The sequence below is a fragment of the Neolamprologus multifasciatus genome, chromosome 20, assembly GCF_963576455.1.
Source record: "Neolamprologus multifasciatus chromosome 20, fNeoMul1.2, whole genome shotgun sequence".
NCBI lineage: Eukaryota > Metazoa > Chordata > Actinopteri > Cichliformes > Cichlidae > Neolamprologus > Neolamprologus multifasciatus.
Genome location: NC_140458.1, coordinates 36,250,437 through 36,266,139, shown reverse-complemented (window position 1 = coordinate 36,266,139; position 15,703 = coordinate 36,250,437). Strand labels below are relative to the sequence as shown.

At 43.4% G+C, this 15,703-nt stretch overlaps 1 protein-coding gene across 3 annotated transcripts in view; it reads right to left on the bottom strand.

Moving 5' to 3' along the window:
* LOC146495508 (A-type voltage-gated potassium channel KCND3-like) overlaps positions 1 to 15,703 on the bottom strand; it is a 119,003-nt gene that overhangs the window by 11,923 nt on the left and 91,377 nt on the right. For 2 of the 3 annotated variants that reach the window (XM_085146178.1, XM_085146177.1), the window contains exons 5-8: positions 5,263 to 5,364; positions 1,717 to 1,749; positions 1,535 to 1,627; positions 455 to 714 (exon numbers count right to left, since the gene is read on the bottom strand). In XM_085146178.1, coding sequence (XP_085002304.1) covers positions 455 to 714; positions 1,535 to 1,627; positions 1,717 to 1,749; positions 5,263 to 5,364 — 488 coding nt within the window. The remainder of the gene's footprint in view (positions 1 to 454; positions 715 to 1,534; positions 1,628 to 1,716; positions 1,750 to 5,262; positions 5,365 to 15,703) is intronic. The other variant, XM_085146179.1, reaches the window with a different exon arrangement.

The window sequence follows — 15,703 nt, the reverse complement described above, 5'->3', positions numbered from 1 at the left end:
TCTATGAAAATGGTGTTATTTGGTTATAATTCCCCAAAGTAAAAAGAAAAATCCTCAAACTAAAGCCAAACTATAACGAGACAGAAGGACAAAAAGTTTAACTAATTAAAATAGTTAAAAACATCACAAAAAAACGACCAAAAAACAAAACAAAAGGCTGCACACAGAACAGCCCAACAAAGGCAATATAACCACTTTGACCACACAAACACCAGAAGTACTGAACCCCACTGAAAATCAACTCCCAGTCTTGCGTGTCTATACAACAGCACAGGAGAGGATACGTATAATACTCTTTGTTTTCTGTGTAACAGCAAATACTCCAATTAGGACAAAACACTCAAACTGCTCTCTTAGCCGGGGAAATGAGCACATCTCAAAAGACATCTCAAGAGTTTCCCTCGAGCTGTCGAGTGCCTGAGATGGACCTGCGTTGCCTTTGTGCTGATCTCACCTGGTGCTGAGAGGCTGGATGTGGATGGTGCTGAGCTCCTGCAAGCCTTGTGGGTGCGTGTGAGTGTGTGTCAAAGGCTGCATGTGTGCTGGGGCGCTGGCGTTCGGTAAAGGGGTGTGGTGCTTCTTGGTTCGCCGGGTGCAGCACGTCCCCGTCACGCCGTCTTGACTGGAAAGGGAGGGGCTTCGGGACGGGTAATTCTGCAGCCCGCCTTCCAGGTAGCTCTGCTGGTAATACTGCTCGTCCACAAACTCGTGGTTCTACAAAGACACAGGACGGGGAGGGAGCCGGCGAGACAGGGTGTCATGTGAAATTTACAGCATTTATATTTATGTACACGGCTTCATATATCCTGACATTTCCTGCGTCGTTGCCTAGATCAATAACTCTTCTCAGAAAGTGTGATTATTTTTTATGTGAGTGTCCATGCTGTGTGTGTGCCAAGTATTACTCATGTCATGGGGACATAACTCTGATATGACCACACATAACCATAAACACAGATCCCTGTAACATAAATCATTAAGTTTAGGCTTCGGTTGGGGTCAGAGCAGCAGTCAGACGAACGGCAGGTTTGCTTAAAATTCTCCAGGAAATTCATATAAGCCAATGTGCTGTGAAGGCCCTTTACAGCCTCACAGGCTGAATCATTTCCATCATCACACTATATGTGAACAATGTTTACTACTTTCACATGAAAGGGGTCGGAGGCTGTGAACATACAGACCAAACACAGGTGAACATCTACACTGGACTTAAGTGCAGACAAATGCCTTTAAATAGTGACAGCTGGTGTGTGAGTCATGCTTGTGAAACAGAGAGCATCTATACGGACATACAGGCATGTCGAGGGTGCATCAGAAGTCAAACACAAAGTACTGGATGCTTTGGTTAGCAGTACTTGGACATAAAAATACGATCTACACATTACGCCAAGCTGTCAGTTTGTTTCACCGAATGAGCCCCAGAAGAAAATCTATAGATGATGCACAATTTTGAGTTGTATACAGACAGAGCCTCAGCTCTGTGAAAGGTTACAGGAACTAAGATGTGACAAAGAGCGAGCTCGAGAACACTCACGGTGGTTTTCTCCAAGCAGTGCAGCAGGTGGTGATGCTGGCTCTCTAAGAGAGAGGTAGACTTGCTTAAGCGTTTCTCATCCTCAGTGGAGCCCTGAAACACACACAAATAAATGCTATGCTTCCTCGCAGAGAGACAATAATCAGCTGTGGGAGGTGTACGACCAACGGCTGCCTCAGTACCTGATCCGAAAGGTTCATCTTGTATGGAAGTTGCTTGAGAAGAAGACAAAGGGAGAACACACAGAGTTTACTAGTGTTTACAGTTCAGTGCTCAGGCTGCTGTCAGGGATCATGCCAATCAGAGGAGCATCACTATTCAGACCCAGAGCATTTCTTTAACATCAGCTGAGCGCATTGATCTGTGCTGGAATGGAGACTGCTAGCACAACTCGATGCTAATAGATATACAGTAAATACAACTGATATAAACATTTCTATTGTGACATTTCCCCTCCTTTGTGCTGTTATGAAGCCTTGCAACAGGCGACTCATAATGACTTGTTTTTCCCTGATTTCTGTGTTTACTTGTCTGCGAGTAGGTGCTATTTCCAGTGCTGCAGTTTGGAGGTGAGTCAGAGAGTGAGCGGTCTTTCGAGTCTCGGGGAAACTCGCAGATTAGCCGTTCATTTGCTTATGTGTTCTTTAGTTACAGTGAGAATAAATGTTCAAATGTTTGTTTTCTTTTTCTAAGGTAGCATTTGGAGTTTTTCTGTATATATAAGGATTCAGCTATCTATGCTGTATGAAGAGCCACTACCCAGGAAACACAGATTTATTTATTTTATTAGCAAAACTATTCTGCATAATAGCCTCAGCTTGTGCCTGGGAAGACTTTCTCCTCAGTATGTTGCCGAATGCTCTGGTTGTACTTGTCAGAATTACGGCGGTGTTTCGCATGCAGACTTTCAATACGTTGCATCAGGTTTCTTCCAGGCAGAATCTGTAATTCAGCTGTTTATAAAAAACAAAGCCACACAAAAGTATTGCCCTGATCCTGCATGCTCCACAGCACCGCCGAGAGGCAAGTAAACGCCGTGTTTGGAAGATTTGTAGTAGCAATTTTCTGTTTGTAAGCGGCTGGCGGTGTAAAGAGGTTTCTGTGCTGAGAGGGTACTTTCTTGCGCTGATGACGCACCTGTGCTCGCGCTGCTTATCTGTACCAGCAGTAAAACACAGGTGTTTAGGTCGAGCTATTTCTGCCCTTCATGCGACTCAAAGCCCATATCAGCAGTCAGTCTGGAGGCGGCTCGCCACCCAGGTGGCCACCATACTGTAGAGTGGAAACAGCTTGACCCGCTGGGTGACAAAACACAATGTTTGGCTCGGCATGGTGCTGTACGTACTGTTGGTAAATAGCCTCAGTACAATTCAACCATGTTTGACAGCAATTAAAATTATTGAGCTGGCACAGATCTTTAGCTTTGCTGACTTTAGGCATCAGCAGTCTATTAGCACTTTAATTGGTGCCATTTCAAAATCCATTCTGGCATGTGAGACAATACAAGGAAACATTTAAAACCTAATGAAAGCTTCAGTTATCTGTTTTCTCGCAGTGTTATTTAACAGACAAGTCAATTACTTTTTTCAATTACTTGTTTTTTCCTCTGACGATTGGTTTAGTAGTGGTGGTAAGAAAACCCCCCAAACAATAATCTTCTAAACTCATTATTCTTTCTTTTTTTGTAAGTTTTGAAACTGGACACGACAGTCTAATGAGGCAGGGAGATGTTACAATCAAGTCATAAACAAATATCATCTTAGAGCTCTGGTTTCTGTTAACACTGTTTAAGAAAAGGAAACCTTCAGTGAAGCAGATTATCCATCAGTGTTAAAGCTGCATTCAGTATGTACTCATGTCCAGTGCTGCTAAAAGCTATTTGCCCTCTTACTGGTTCCTTATTTATATTTATTACACTTCCATGTTTCAGATCGTCAAACAAATGATGCTATTAGAGAAAGGTAACGCGAGTAAATGCAAAATGCAGTTTTTAAAGGACGTTTTTATTTGTTGGAAAAAAGCTCCTTACCTGGCCCTGTGTGAAAAAGCAATCGCCACTTCTTGTTAAATCATGAATTAACTGTGATTAACCACAATCTTTGGAAAGCTTACTTCAAGTTCACTAGCCAGGCCTGATGTCATGGTTCTCAACATCTGGAGAGGTCGTGGTGTGTTTTTTGTCGTCGCCTCTCCCACGAGGGCGGAGCTGGACCTTGATTCCCCGCCTCTGAACCCGCCCTGAACACTCACCTGTGGCTCATTCGCTCTGATCCTGGCAGACTACTTAAGAGCAAGAGAGGCTGCTTCCTCGCTGCATCGTCACACTACCTGGTGTCCGTGTGGCCGAGTCCTTGTGAGGTTTCCTCCTAACGTTGTTTTTCTCTGTGCAGGCCTTCTAGATTTCCTGCCGTCTGGATTTCTGTGGATGTGTGTGAGTGAGCATTTTGGACATTCAGAGTGAGTTGAAGAGGAGCGTATGTACCCCGCCTTGGCACCTTCCCCTTGGACCCCCCTCCACCCCCTGGAGCCCCGTGTTATCTGTCTCACTGCATATATGTAGATATTCTCACTTGGTGCCACACTGTAAATAAACCCTCACCTTCTCTCTCAGAGCGAGTGAGTCCTCTGCCTAATAATCTGTGACACCTGATTACTGTCAGACAGGTTGAATTGAGAAACCACTTAAAATACAAATCTATCTGAGGAAGTGAAGTAGGCTAAAATATTTTTCCTTAGTTCATACAGCTAACTAAAGAAGAGATGAGAAACAAAGTCACTGACATCGGGTTGTAAAGCCATTTCTAAAGCTTTAGGACGTCAGTGAACCACGACGAGAGCCATCATCCATAAATGTGGAACACTGGTGAACTTTCCCAGGTCTACCAAAATTATTCCCAGAGCACATTAATGGTTCATCCAGGAGGTCACAAAGAACCCATAAGAGCACATAAAGACCTGCAGACCTCACTGGCCTCAGCTAAGGTCAGAGTTCACGATCCAACACTAAGAAAGAGACAATAACAACCAGCTATTGGGTTTAGGAGACAAATACTTTTGTATTTACTGGTGTTATCTTTGTCTAATATTAAAATGTATTTGATGATCTGAAACACAATCAAGTGGGACAAATATGTAAAAAATAAGGAATCAGGAGGGGGGGGGGTGCAAATCCTTCTTCACAGCACTGTGTAACAGTGACATGACTGCAGATAGCATCGCAGTCAGGCATCTTCTATTCAGGCATGAATGTAAATTAGTTATTTCTGCTACAGCTTGTGCACCGCTGGTACCATCCCGGTTTCCACCATTGCCACTGAAGAGAGACAAGGCAACAGAGACACAGAAAGTGAGCGAGCGGGTGGAAGAAGCACTTGTTTTTGTTCTGTGTCCGCCTCGGGCCACTGTGGTGCTCATGAACCGCAACATTTTTGTGAGGAACATCCTTGAGTTGTGTTTACTTTTCCTGCTGCATCGCCCGAAGCTTGTTCCTCAGCTGGGCAGCTGGGCTCAGAGATGCTCACATTAGAAGTGCCGCTTATAGCACGAGACCACAGATAGCTGCTCTGATGGGATGCTGGCGTAATTAAAAAACAGACAAGGAAGGCTTGTATCTCATGACTTAGTTACCGCAGAGGTCAGGCTTTTTGTCTTGTCAGTTAAAAACACAACAAATGCAAGCGTGTCAGACCACAATGCAACAGTGAGGTGTCTGTGCTTTAAAGGCTTACCGTGAGCTCTAGAGCTTCATTAAACAGGCCATTACGCTTGCTGTGGAGGAAGGCATTGGAGCTTCCTGTCTTGGATATTCGTATCCTGGCCAAACGGGCTTTCTACAAAAACAGAGAGACAAAGAAGAGTAACCAGATGTTGGCGAGTGTCTATAACAAGTCTCTGAATGGCATCATCCTGTCGCCCATCTCGGTTTGAGCTTCAGCACTTTTGCATGCTTGATATTTTAGTTATAGATCAAATCATGCTCTACTAAAGCATGCACTCTCATCTCCTGTGATGAATTCACTCTGATCTCCAGTGATACTTATGAATGATTTATAGTGACTACACGATTACACATTCCTTGGATTGAAAGCCAGTGATGGTGGAGCCTGGAGCGGAGCAGGTAAATCCTGGATGAATTAAGCAGCTAAGTGTCATTCTATATTTAAAGTGGAGAATTCAATTTATCGGGCTGTTTTTGTGCCGCTGTGTTAGCAGTTTAGCATTAAAAAAAGAAAACAAACCAAGAAAGTGTCCATTCCCATAGCGCGCCGCATCTTTACTCCCGAGCCGCTGTATTAGGTGTCGGCTTAAATGCATCTTCAGTTACCCGACTCATGCATCATAGTTAGTGCAAAGTCCACTGTCTCTTTCACGCTTTTTTCCACCCAAGTTGTCAAATAACTTGCGTTAGACAGTCAGCTTCAACAACAAGAAGAGATGCAATACTCGGAGGAACAGATATACTGTGGTGCTTGCAGGGAGTTCTTGCACAGCTTTGACACAGAGGAGAAATTCTACTCCAACATAATGATTTTTGATGTACTGTGTGTGTGTTTGTGTGCAAACATGTCCAAGTGCACTTCAGCTTGTGTATCCAGGGGTATGAGAAAATATGAGTGTCTCTCAGTTACCAGAACAACTGCTTTTACTGAACAGTGTAATGTGAGCCACTCACTCCTGTAAGCTCTTCCATTTTCACATGAAAGCCAGGAGCTGGGTTTAAAACTCGGTGTAGCTACAAACAGCATGCTTTCGTTGTATTCCTTTCCTGCATTTCAAAGCAAAATGATGGATTCATCGAAGAGAAATTCTTTGAAGGATGATGCGAGCTGTTTAAGTGAAGAGCTTGTTTTGTCGGGCGGGGGCTTACGCACCGCTGGAGGATTAATCAAGTATGCGGATGTATGTTTGCTTATCGCTGTGCGCTTGTGCATGCACGTCTCGTTTTCAGAGGTGAATTTCCATACATATACATGCAAACCTTATACTGTGGAGCAGCAGCAGGAATACCTGGCTCGGTAAGAGGATGCTAATGAATGCTAATTTAAGCTCATCCCCAGACTTTAGTTTCATTTAAAACACAGTAATGTATTTTTGACCTGCAGAAAGCTCATGCTGTGATTTGGCAATCTAAAACGAGGCAAGGGTAATAAACATGTGGGAGTGCACGTGAACACGCACGCAAAGCAACCAAGCTGAACTCCTTTTAAACTGTTTATTTTCTCCTGCTTCATGATTATCTTTCTCTCTGTCGAGTTCACTCTCTTTGTGCCCTCTCCGTACGTTTGTGCTGGCACAGCATTCCCACGGGCCTTTAGAATAACCCTTCTTTATGTTCAGGTATTGTACTTTGCCAGTGCTATCGTCTCTCTAGGGTGACCATGCAAACCGAAGGCCTGATATTGTGGCGGTGGTTGCCAGGCACTGCAGGGCTAATAGAGGGGATGTTGAGAGCTTGTCCAGCTAGATTGAATCTGCTTTTCCAGGCCCCTGATAGGTTCCCAGGGCCTCGGGGACCTGGGCACTTGAGTCTAGGCTCATCTGTGCTTTCAGGTAGAGTCAGGGCACAACAGATTGAGACTGAATTGCTGTTGAAGCACCACTGAGAACACAGAGTGCAAAAGAGGCAATGGATAGAGTGTCCTCGTTAACACCAGCATATTGCAGCGTCGAGTATTAAATAGCCAAAGGTATCAGCTTTGCACAGAAACATTCACACCATAAATACACTACAAAAAAAGCACGTTTAGTGAAATGAAAGAGAATAAACTTTAAACATGAATTTCAGTGAAAAGACTTTGGAACACAGGTTCACACAAACAACAGCTTTCAATGCAAAACATGTCTGCTGTTACAAGTGAATGATAGGTCCCTGATTACCATTATAACATGCACCATTGGTAAATAAGTAATGGTCTCAGGAGGGTCTGAACTCATGCAGTCTGTCTCATGAAGAGATTACTGCCCTTGTTTGAAGAATTATCCATGAATGCCGCCTGCAGGAAGTTTAGCTCTTTGGCCTAAGATGCTAATTCCAAGACACGACTCATTTCTAATGGCTGCACGGTTCTTGAAATTTCTTTTTATTTTCTTCATTGTTAGCTGGAGGGCCATGTCAATGTCTGTAGGAGTGACCAGCCACAGAGGGACAATTGTTAGCATTGGTAGTAAAAGCAAGGACCAAACCTCTGTCTAAACAGATGCAGATACACATACATGGTGGTTAATGTGCAGTAACTGACATAGTGCCGAGTGCCGAACCTGCAAAATGACCCTAGAAGGAAAATCTTTCTAGGTGCACGTTTGTTTAGAACAATGTTTAGGAAGCTATGGTGCAGGTTGTGTGTTATTGTCTGTCAGTCACGCAGGCCATAGCAGGAAAGGCTCTTATTCAACAACCGTAGCTATTGTAGTTTCTAGCAGGCTGCTATATAACCATCTATATACGAGAAACCCTTTTGCTCTATGCAAATATGGTTTAAGACCAAACAATTTGATCCGACTCTATGGAAACAGGTTATCCGTCTTTGCAGACAGTAAATATGTAGCATTCAGAGGGATTAATGCACAGACAGAGGGTGCTGTTAAGTATAAGCTATAAACTTCTCATGCGATTTACAGAGCAGATACGTTCGCTGTAGTAGACAAAATGCAATTTAATTCCACTTTAACCTTAAATGCATCAACCCAGGGAAAAACAGTAGCTTTCAGAAATCCAACATATTTTAACACTTACTAATACTGATGCTCAATACTGCTGACTGAAAGAGTCCAGATGTTTCCACACACCCAGAGGCCAATAAACTGATCCAAGCATGCTTCTTTACTCTTTGTTGTCCTCCTTTCTGCCACGTTGCCCTAATTTAGGATCAATCACACTTTAAAGATTATAGTTATAGGATGCAAGCCAGCAAAACACTCCATTTCACACAATTTGTTGCCAGCTGACGGATCTAACCTGGCATATCCTCAAATGATTTAAAAACGCTGCATATCCACTCAGGGCCCGTGAAATGCTCCCCTGAGCAGTGCCAGTGCGTTTTTTCAGAAGTTCATCTTTTACTTGAAAGTTAAAAAATTCACCTTCATGGCAGCCTTGCTAGACGGCCTGTATAGTAACTGGCTAAGTGAAAAGTGGAGCAATCGAGCTATGAGACCAGATTAGGTTCTGCCTCAGGCCAGCCTTGGAACCATGCAAGTGAAAAAGGAGACCATCTGATGAGGATGCACACACACACACACACACACACACACATATATATATATATATATAAATATAAAAATAACTGTGTAACACTCTTATTCTGCTTTGCAGCTGCCACTCATCTGAAGAGTTGCCTTTATACATGCTGACATTCCTGCCACAAGGAGAGAAGTCCTTTATTTCCTCTGAGGTTGCTGTATGATAACACATACGCAAAGAGGAAAAGCGACAGAGACAAACACAGCAAGAGAGCCAGAGAGCAAACAGATGTTAGAAAAAACCCTGACTGTTAGAAAATCCATCAGGGACTCGGCAGAGACGGGACACTCCGGACAATTGGGAGATTGATTCCAAGGAAATCAAGGCCTGTGATAACTCTAGCCCCCAGATATCTGTAGCAAAGACAGCTTAACCCCAGACTAACACTACTCAGAGGCAAAATACCTTTGCTAAGCCCGGATTACCGCCTCTTTATAAAGAAAGGCTCCACTCTACAGGCTGCTGTGATGCTGATGTTTTCTTTTTTTTATTAAGGACATAATTCACAACAGCACTCTTGACCTCCTCGGTGAAGTCTCCCATCAGCATCGGTCTGTCTTCTTGCAACGTGCAGACGACTTTATTGATTGTCTAGAAGGGCAAAACACTCTCAGCCAGAAGTCATCTCCACCTTCTGACTTCAACCTTCTGAGTGCGGCTAAAAACAATAGTGAGATGATTTAGCCTACAGGGAGTGGGAGCCAGCAGGAGGGAGTGAGTGGGACGGTTTGTTTCTGCCATGCTAGCCTGAAGCCAGTTTAATACTCATAAACTGCAACGTAGCAGTTTTAATAGCCACTAAGTTTGAAGACAGCTGGTTCAACGTGAACTACTTTGCAGCCAAAGTGATAAAACACAGAAAAAACCCTGAAATGTCACAGAAACAGGGATAATACTGCAGAAATAAACATTGGGAATCTCATTTACATATAATAATAATGGATAATAATAATGGATTGGATTTATTTAGCGCTTTTCAAGGCACCCAAAGCACTTTACAATGCCACTATTCATCCACTCTCACATTCACACACTGGTGGAGCAGCTACAGTTGTAGCCACAGCTGCCCTGGGGCAGACTGGCAGAAGCGAGGCTGCCATATCGCGCCATCGGCCCCTCTGGCCATCACCAGTAGGCAGTAGGTGAAGCGTCTTGCCCAAGGACACAACGACCAGGACAGAGAGCCCGGGGATCGAACCGGCGGTTACAGATGTGCTTCCCAACCCCCTGAGCATATAAAAGCATTTTTTTATATTATGAACAAAATTGATAATGCCACTAATCCTCATAAACTGCTTGAAATAATCACACAAGGAGTTTCTATACATTTAATCTGGTCTTTTGAGTATAGTAGCTTTGCAGTAGCTTTTATAGTAACTCGTAGTATGTAGGTTGGCTTCAAGTACCTGTGACAGGAAGTAGGGAGCTTATATTCACAGAGCCACAGGGGAATCCAGGAGAATACCAAGGGTACATTTAAAAGTTAAGCTAGTTTAATTCCTTTGTCCTTTCTCCATTCTGTGTCACTTGCCCTTTATGTTTCTTCATTTAAACCGTCCCCTCTTTCAGGCATGCTATATCTGAAATTGTAATATGTCCTACCTAAGGATACTAATACCTTCACGCAAACAATCCCAGAGAACTAATGCAACCACTGCAGACCAGACTCTGCTTTTTGATCCCGTTAGGAGACGACGGGAAACTGATGCCGAACAGAAACGGTGACACTGGAGACTAGAGGGAGGCAGAATAGACAAGCTAACGTCTGTGTCTCAGCTGTGCAGCGCTGTGCTTCCTCTCGCCACATACAGCAACTAGTGGCATCCTCATGCATCTTTGCTTTGTGCGGTAAGATAGATCAGGGGCTGTCTCTCTGCCACCACCCAGATGGATGGCTAATTGTAACGGGAGCCCAGAACAGCTAACAATTAGACTCGAATGAAGATGGATGTGAACAGGGGGGCATGACAAGAGCAAAAAAGCACCTCGATCTGGTGGTGGTGGTGGTGGTGGTGGGGAGGCAGAGAAAGATAGGAAGAGGACAGCAGATGCTGGAAAACGCACTTCCTCTCCTTAATAACTCCTCCTCCTCCCTGTCCCCCCATCTGCTCTCTCTTTGTCGTGTAAGTAAAAGCTAATCTCAACACAGCCTTATTCTAAGAAATGATCTGAGGAAGACTTTCTGTGAAACAACCATTTGCTGATAATAAATGTGGAGGAAATGACAGTTTGCTATAGTAAATGACCAGTAACACTTGCTAATGGTTGGTTAAATGACAGAGAAGGTCATATGTCATTTGCAGTAAAGAACACTACATATTACATAGATGGCAGTAACTGTTGAAGGATATAGCATGCATAAGTAATTAATGGCTCTAGTTGGACATCAGACTTGTGACAGAGTAGTCTATACAATGAGAATTATCCATCATCTGCTGAGGATAACATCTTTATTAAGATGTTTATTAACATCTTTATCTGCTGAGGATAACGTCTTTACTAAGTGACAGATGGCTAATGTGCAGTAAACATGTCAGCAGTTCTTAAAAAGTAAAATCCTGAGTTGCTGCAGCTCATCACAGGTTGCCAACAATGCTGTCATCGTATTATCTCTTATCATTTAAGAGCTTAACTTAAACACCTTTCCTTCACTTATGATCTAGCTAGTCATGTATACAGTTACAGAGTTTGATGCTCATATTAAACACAACAGGTTTCAAATAATTAGGTCAGTGTATATACATGTACATACCTTTTGAGAGCAGGCTGAAAACAAAAGCTCATGCTTTGGACTGCTCTACATTCCTAGTTTCCCTGTGAGGGGCAGTAAGTCAAACAACAGTCAGCTGAAATGGACTTACTGTGAGACGAGCTAAAGAGGCGAGTTTCCAGGCTGAACCAAGTTCCAGTATAAAACAAATAAAGATGATTTTAAAATTTTAATCACGGTGTTTGTAGCAAAGTTACCCTCGTAAAGAGCTTTATTCTACATGTCTCAGTCACACATTCATACAAGCACACCTAACTTAGATTAACACACATTCATACTCTGATGCTGCAATGAAGCATCAACGTGGGGTTCGTATTTTGCCCAGGAGACGTTAGCATGCGGACTGGAGCAGCCAGGGATTGAACGACCAGCCTCCCAATTAGTAGATGACCTGCTGTAGCTCCTAAGCTGCAGGCATGCTGATGAGTCCGAGAACAATTATATTCAGCTGGAAGTGAGTACAATACATTGATATTAAAGCACAGCTGAGCACTGGGCAATTGAATGTGGACCTTACTGCTGTAAGACCTGTTAGAGAACCACAACATCTATTACAGCCTATATAGGCCTTAAAATATCTGTTTTTAAGTGATGCAACCAACGACAGCAAAGACGTGCAACTTTAAACAACAAATGTCATCTTCACAGGGGTGCAGTGAAAAACCCAAAGCATAACATCAGGATTTATGGCCTTGCAAATATGTTTTATATGAAATTTTATCTGATACTTGAAATTCTTGAATCTTGGCACTATAGAGTGTTTAACAAGGCAGGAGAGGCGGCCTCATTTAAAGACGGGAACGTGAAATCATTTCAACAAGATCTGCCACTAAAGCACAATATGTAACTCAGGAGATTCTCCATTGATTTTGAGAACAAAAGCTTAAATGCTGAGCAACACTTAATGCCATGTGCTAATTAAAGGCAGGATGGTGCAGACTGCATCTCCTAAATGCTCAAAAAACATCACATTTGCAAATCTATCATCATCTTTGGCACTTAGACCTTGATTTTACCATAGTAATAACTCTCTTGAGGATTAAAGCATCCAGGTGCAATATCATTATGAAAGCACTGATAAGACTTTTTAGTCGTGCTGTTATCAAAAGGAGAAAAGCTGTCTGTGGGATGTAGGGGTGCTTGAGCAAATCGCTGACCTCACGGCAGGCCAAAGAGATATTCAAGATATTCATTTAGTACTAGTTAATGAGAACAGCACTGTCGTGCTACAGTGGTCTGTTGGTGGGTACTATGGGGGTCTTGTACTGGGTGATGTTCGGGACACTGCACCACGATGCAGCTCAGAGAACGGCTAAGGTCACTGAGACTAACGCCTGACAGGAAATATGGTTTTTGCCCCCAGACATGCACGTATATGCATACAGATGTGGATGTGCACATATGCAAACAGACTTCCTTCCAGCAAGCATCTCATCTGGGTAATAGCTATTTCAGGAAAGAACACAGCATCGGGACAAACACTGCCTGCAGCTCTGCCTATGCTCCCTCTGCTTCCCCTGCTCACCCCTTCCCTCTGGCCTTCCTCCTCACTGCTCCTCTGCTTCTCTCTCTCCCTCACCTATACATTTCATCCTCTCAAACTGCTTTTCTGGCTAATTTTGTGACTTTTCAGCCATCCTTCCATCCTCTCTTTGTCTCTTTTCATCCTTGCACCTGCGGTCACGTCACCACGGAGGCTTGCTCAGCAGACAAGGTTACAGTTAGTTAAGACTGGGTGGTGGGCAGCCCACAGTTGCAGAACTGTAAACAGATTTGGAGAATGTGTGCTGAGATGGGTTGCATTAATCACAGAGAGGGTGAGAGAAAAGGGGGACAGGGAGGGGTTAGTGGTAATGGATGGAGGCAGGGGAGTAGAGATGAGTGAAAAGGTCTAACAAACAAGTGAAGGGTGTGAGGGGAAAAGCCTTAGTTGGAGGTGTGAATGGCAGTGATGAGAGAAAGGACTCTGGAAATATGTGTCAGTGTGTGCACTGTGTGTTTGCCAGCTCCAAATAAACCACTATCTATCTCATGAGAATAGAAATGGTCAGGTTTGCCTGCAAACTATGATTACTGGCCCAGTTTTGTTTGTGAGCCAGCCCAGTTTCGCTCACAGACACATCACGATTTTATAAAGGTCTAAAGACCGGGCTAGACAGCATCTTTAAACCATCTAAGTTTCTATAAATCTGTTTTTGAGTGTGTTTTTTATTGCTACACTTACAAGGGTGAAATCTCACAAGGACTGAAAGAGAAAATTATGCAAAGAGGGGAAAATGCTGATATTCCCTTCTTTGACAGGATTTAGGATTGGGCTTTTGGATGAGATTTGAGTAATGATAACATTTAGCTTGTGGATTTAAAGGACTACTTTGGTTTGAGGGAACTGATATTTTACATAATAATAAGAGCTCTTCCTGGGTGAACATAAAATTAATGCAGGCCATGGATATCCAGGGGGCAGTGAAAAAACTCATTAACGTGGCTTTAAAACCAAGAAGATCGTGCTTTTTCACCCTCAAATTACTATAATATTGATAATTCAAATGCACAAAAAGTCAAATAATTTTTGTCTTTAGGACCGAAGTTTTGTGATTTGATCAGATTCGTTTCACAATGGGAGCAGGATCCACCAACCGTAAGATGTTTAATTTTCACTCTGGTGTCACTATAATAACAATAATACTTTATGAAAGTTTTATATTGTATGTTGCAGCCAGAGCCTTTATTTATGCTAATGAATCTCATACTAATGCAGACGTTTGGCGTTAGAGATGAAAATCATTTGTCTGGTGTTTATATGATCGATCTGTTAATACTGCCATAATAAATGTGTTATTAATGACACAGCCACGTGAATAACACTTCCCAGAGTTTAAACAAGGCACCATCAAAGTCAATCTTATCATTTGTTACAATGACCATTATTACAAAATCCTTAAAATGTAAACTGATTTAAAAGTTTGAGTTAATTGATTCTTTTCCCAGCGGAGAAATTGATCCCTTTGGAATTATGTCAGGAATCTGGCATAAAAGTCTGCCAAACCTGCCACGGTGACGAATCCTTCTGAATAAAGGAGCGGGCAAAAATCTCCCCTTTGTTTGGACTCCAGCCACGATCCTTTCTGTGCACTGCCTATTAAAGTACATGTGTGGCGGAGGTGTGGTCCCGGGCGCGGCTGCAGGGGAGGAGTGGTGCGGTGAGCTCAACGGGGCGGTGCTGGAGACGCAGGTGAGAACAGCTGATGGCGTTTTGGGCTGATGGTGGTTTCCTTCCCTTTTATAGTGAGACGGGAGAGGAGCGGAGCTGGAGATCAGCTGAGACCGACAGCTGTCAGACTGCGGTCATAACACAGGAAACTATAAATAAATGTGGCATCTGGAGACAAAGACCTGTGCGTGTGTGTACCTGTGTGTAGTGTGTGTGTACCTGTGTGTAGTGCATTTCACAACATGTGAGAGTGCAAAAGGCCGGTGTTGTCAGATCAGATGCTAAACAGTCCTTCACCTTCTAGTCCCCTAACATAAACTCCATGTCCCATTGTGCTGATTCGAGCTGATGTGAGAATAGCGCAGTAATTGCAGGAGCGAGCGCTCGCCCTGTGTCTTGTCACTCTCATGCTCAGGCAGTCTAATCCAAACCTGGCTGACATCCTCTCTCTCAGCGTGCTTCATGGAAGAAAAGAAAAATCCAGACTATGTCCTATTCTGATTCTTGCAGCATTTCACGTGTCACAACAGCATCACCGTGACGCCTGTCGAAAGAGTTTGCAAAGCAACGTTTGGAGCCAGAGCCCAACTCTGCTGTCGATGTGATCGCTGCGAAATCGAGATTATTACAGTCACGTTTGCTTGGCCAGTCTCGCACGTTTTCCCTCAGCAGCGCTGCGGCTGTCCTGAGGGAGAATTTTGCAGTGGCTGTTCGAGACCTCTGAGTTAATGAGGGATATTATACCAGATGTTCCAGAACTGTTTTCTGACCCTAGGTGGCTTATGAAATTGGCCTACATATGGCTACCATATTAAATACACTCAACAACCTCAGCCTGTCCACAGATCAATTATGAAAGTCAGAGACTTGCTGCATTTATTTAAAAGAAGAAAAAAGGAATCAAAGAGCGAGTGACAGACGTGATTCTCCAGAGGATGCGAGCGACTG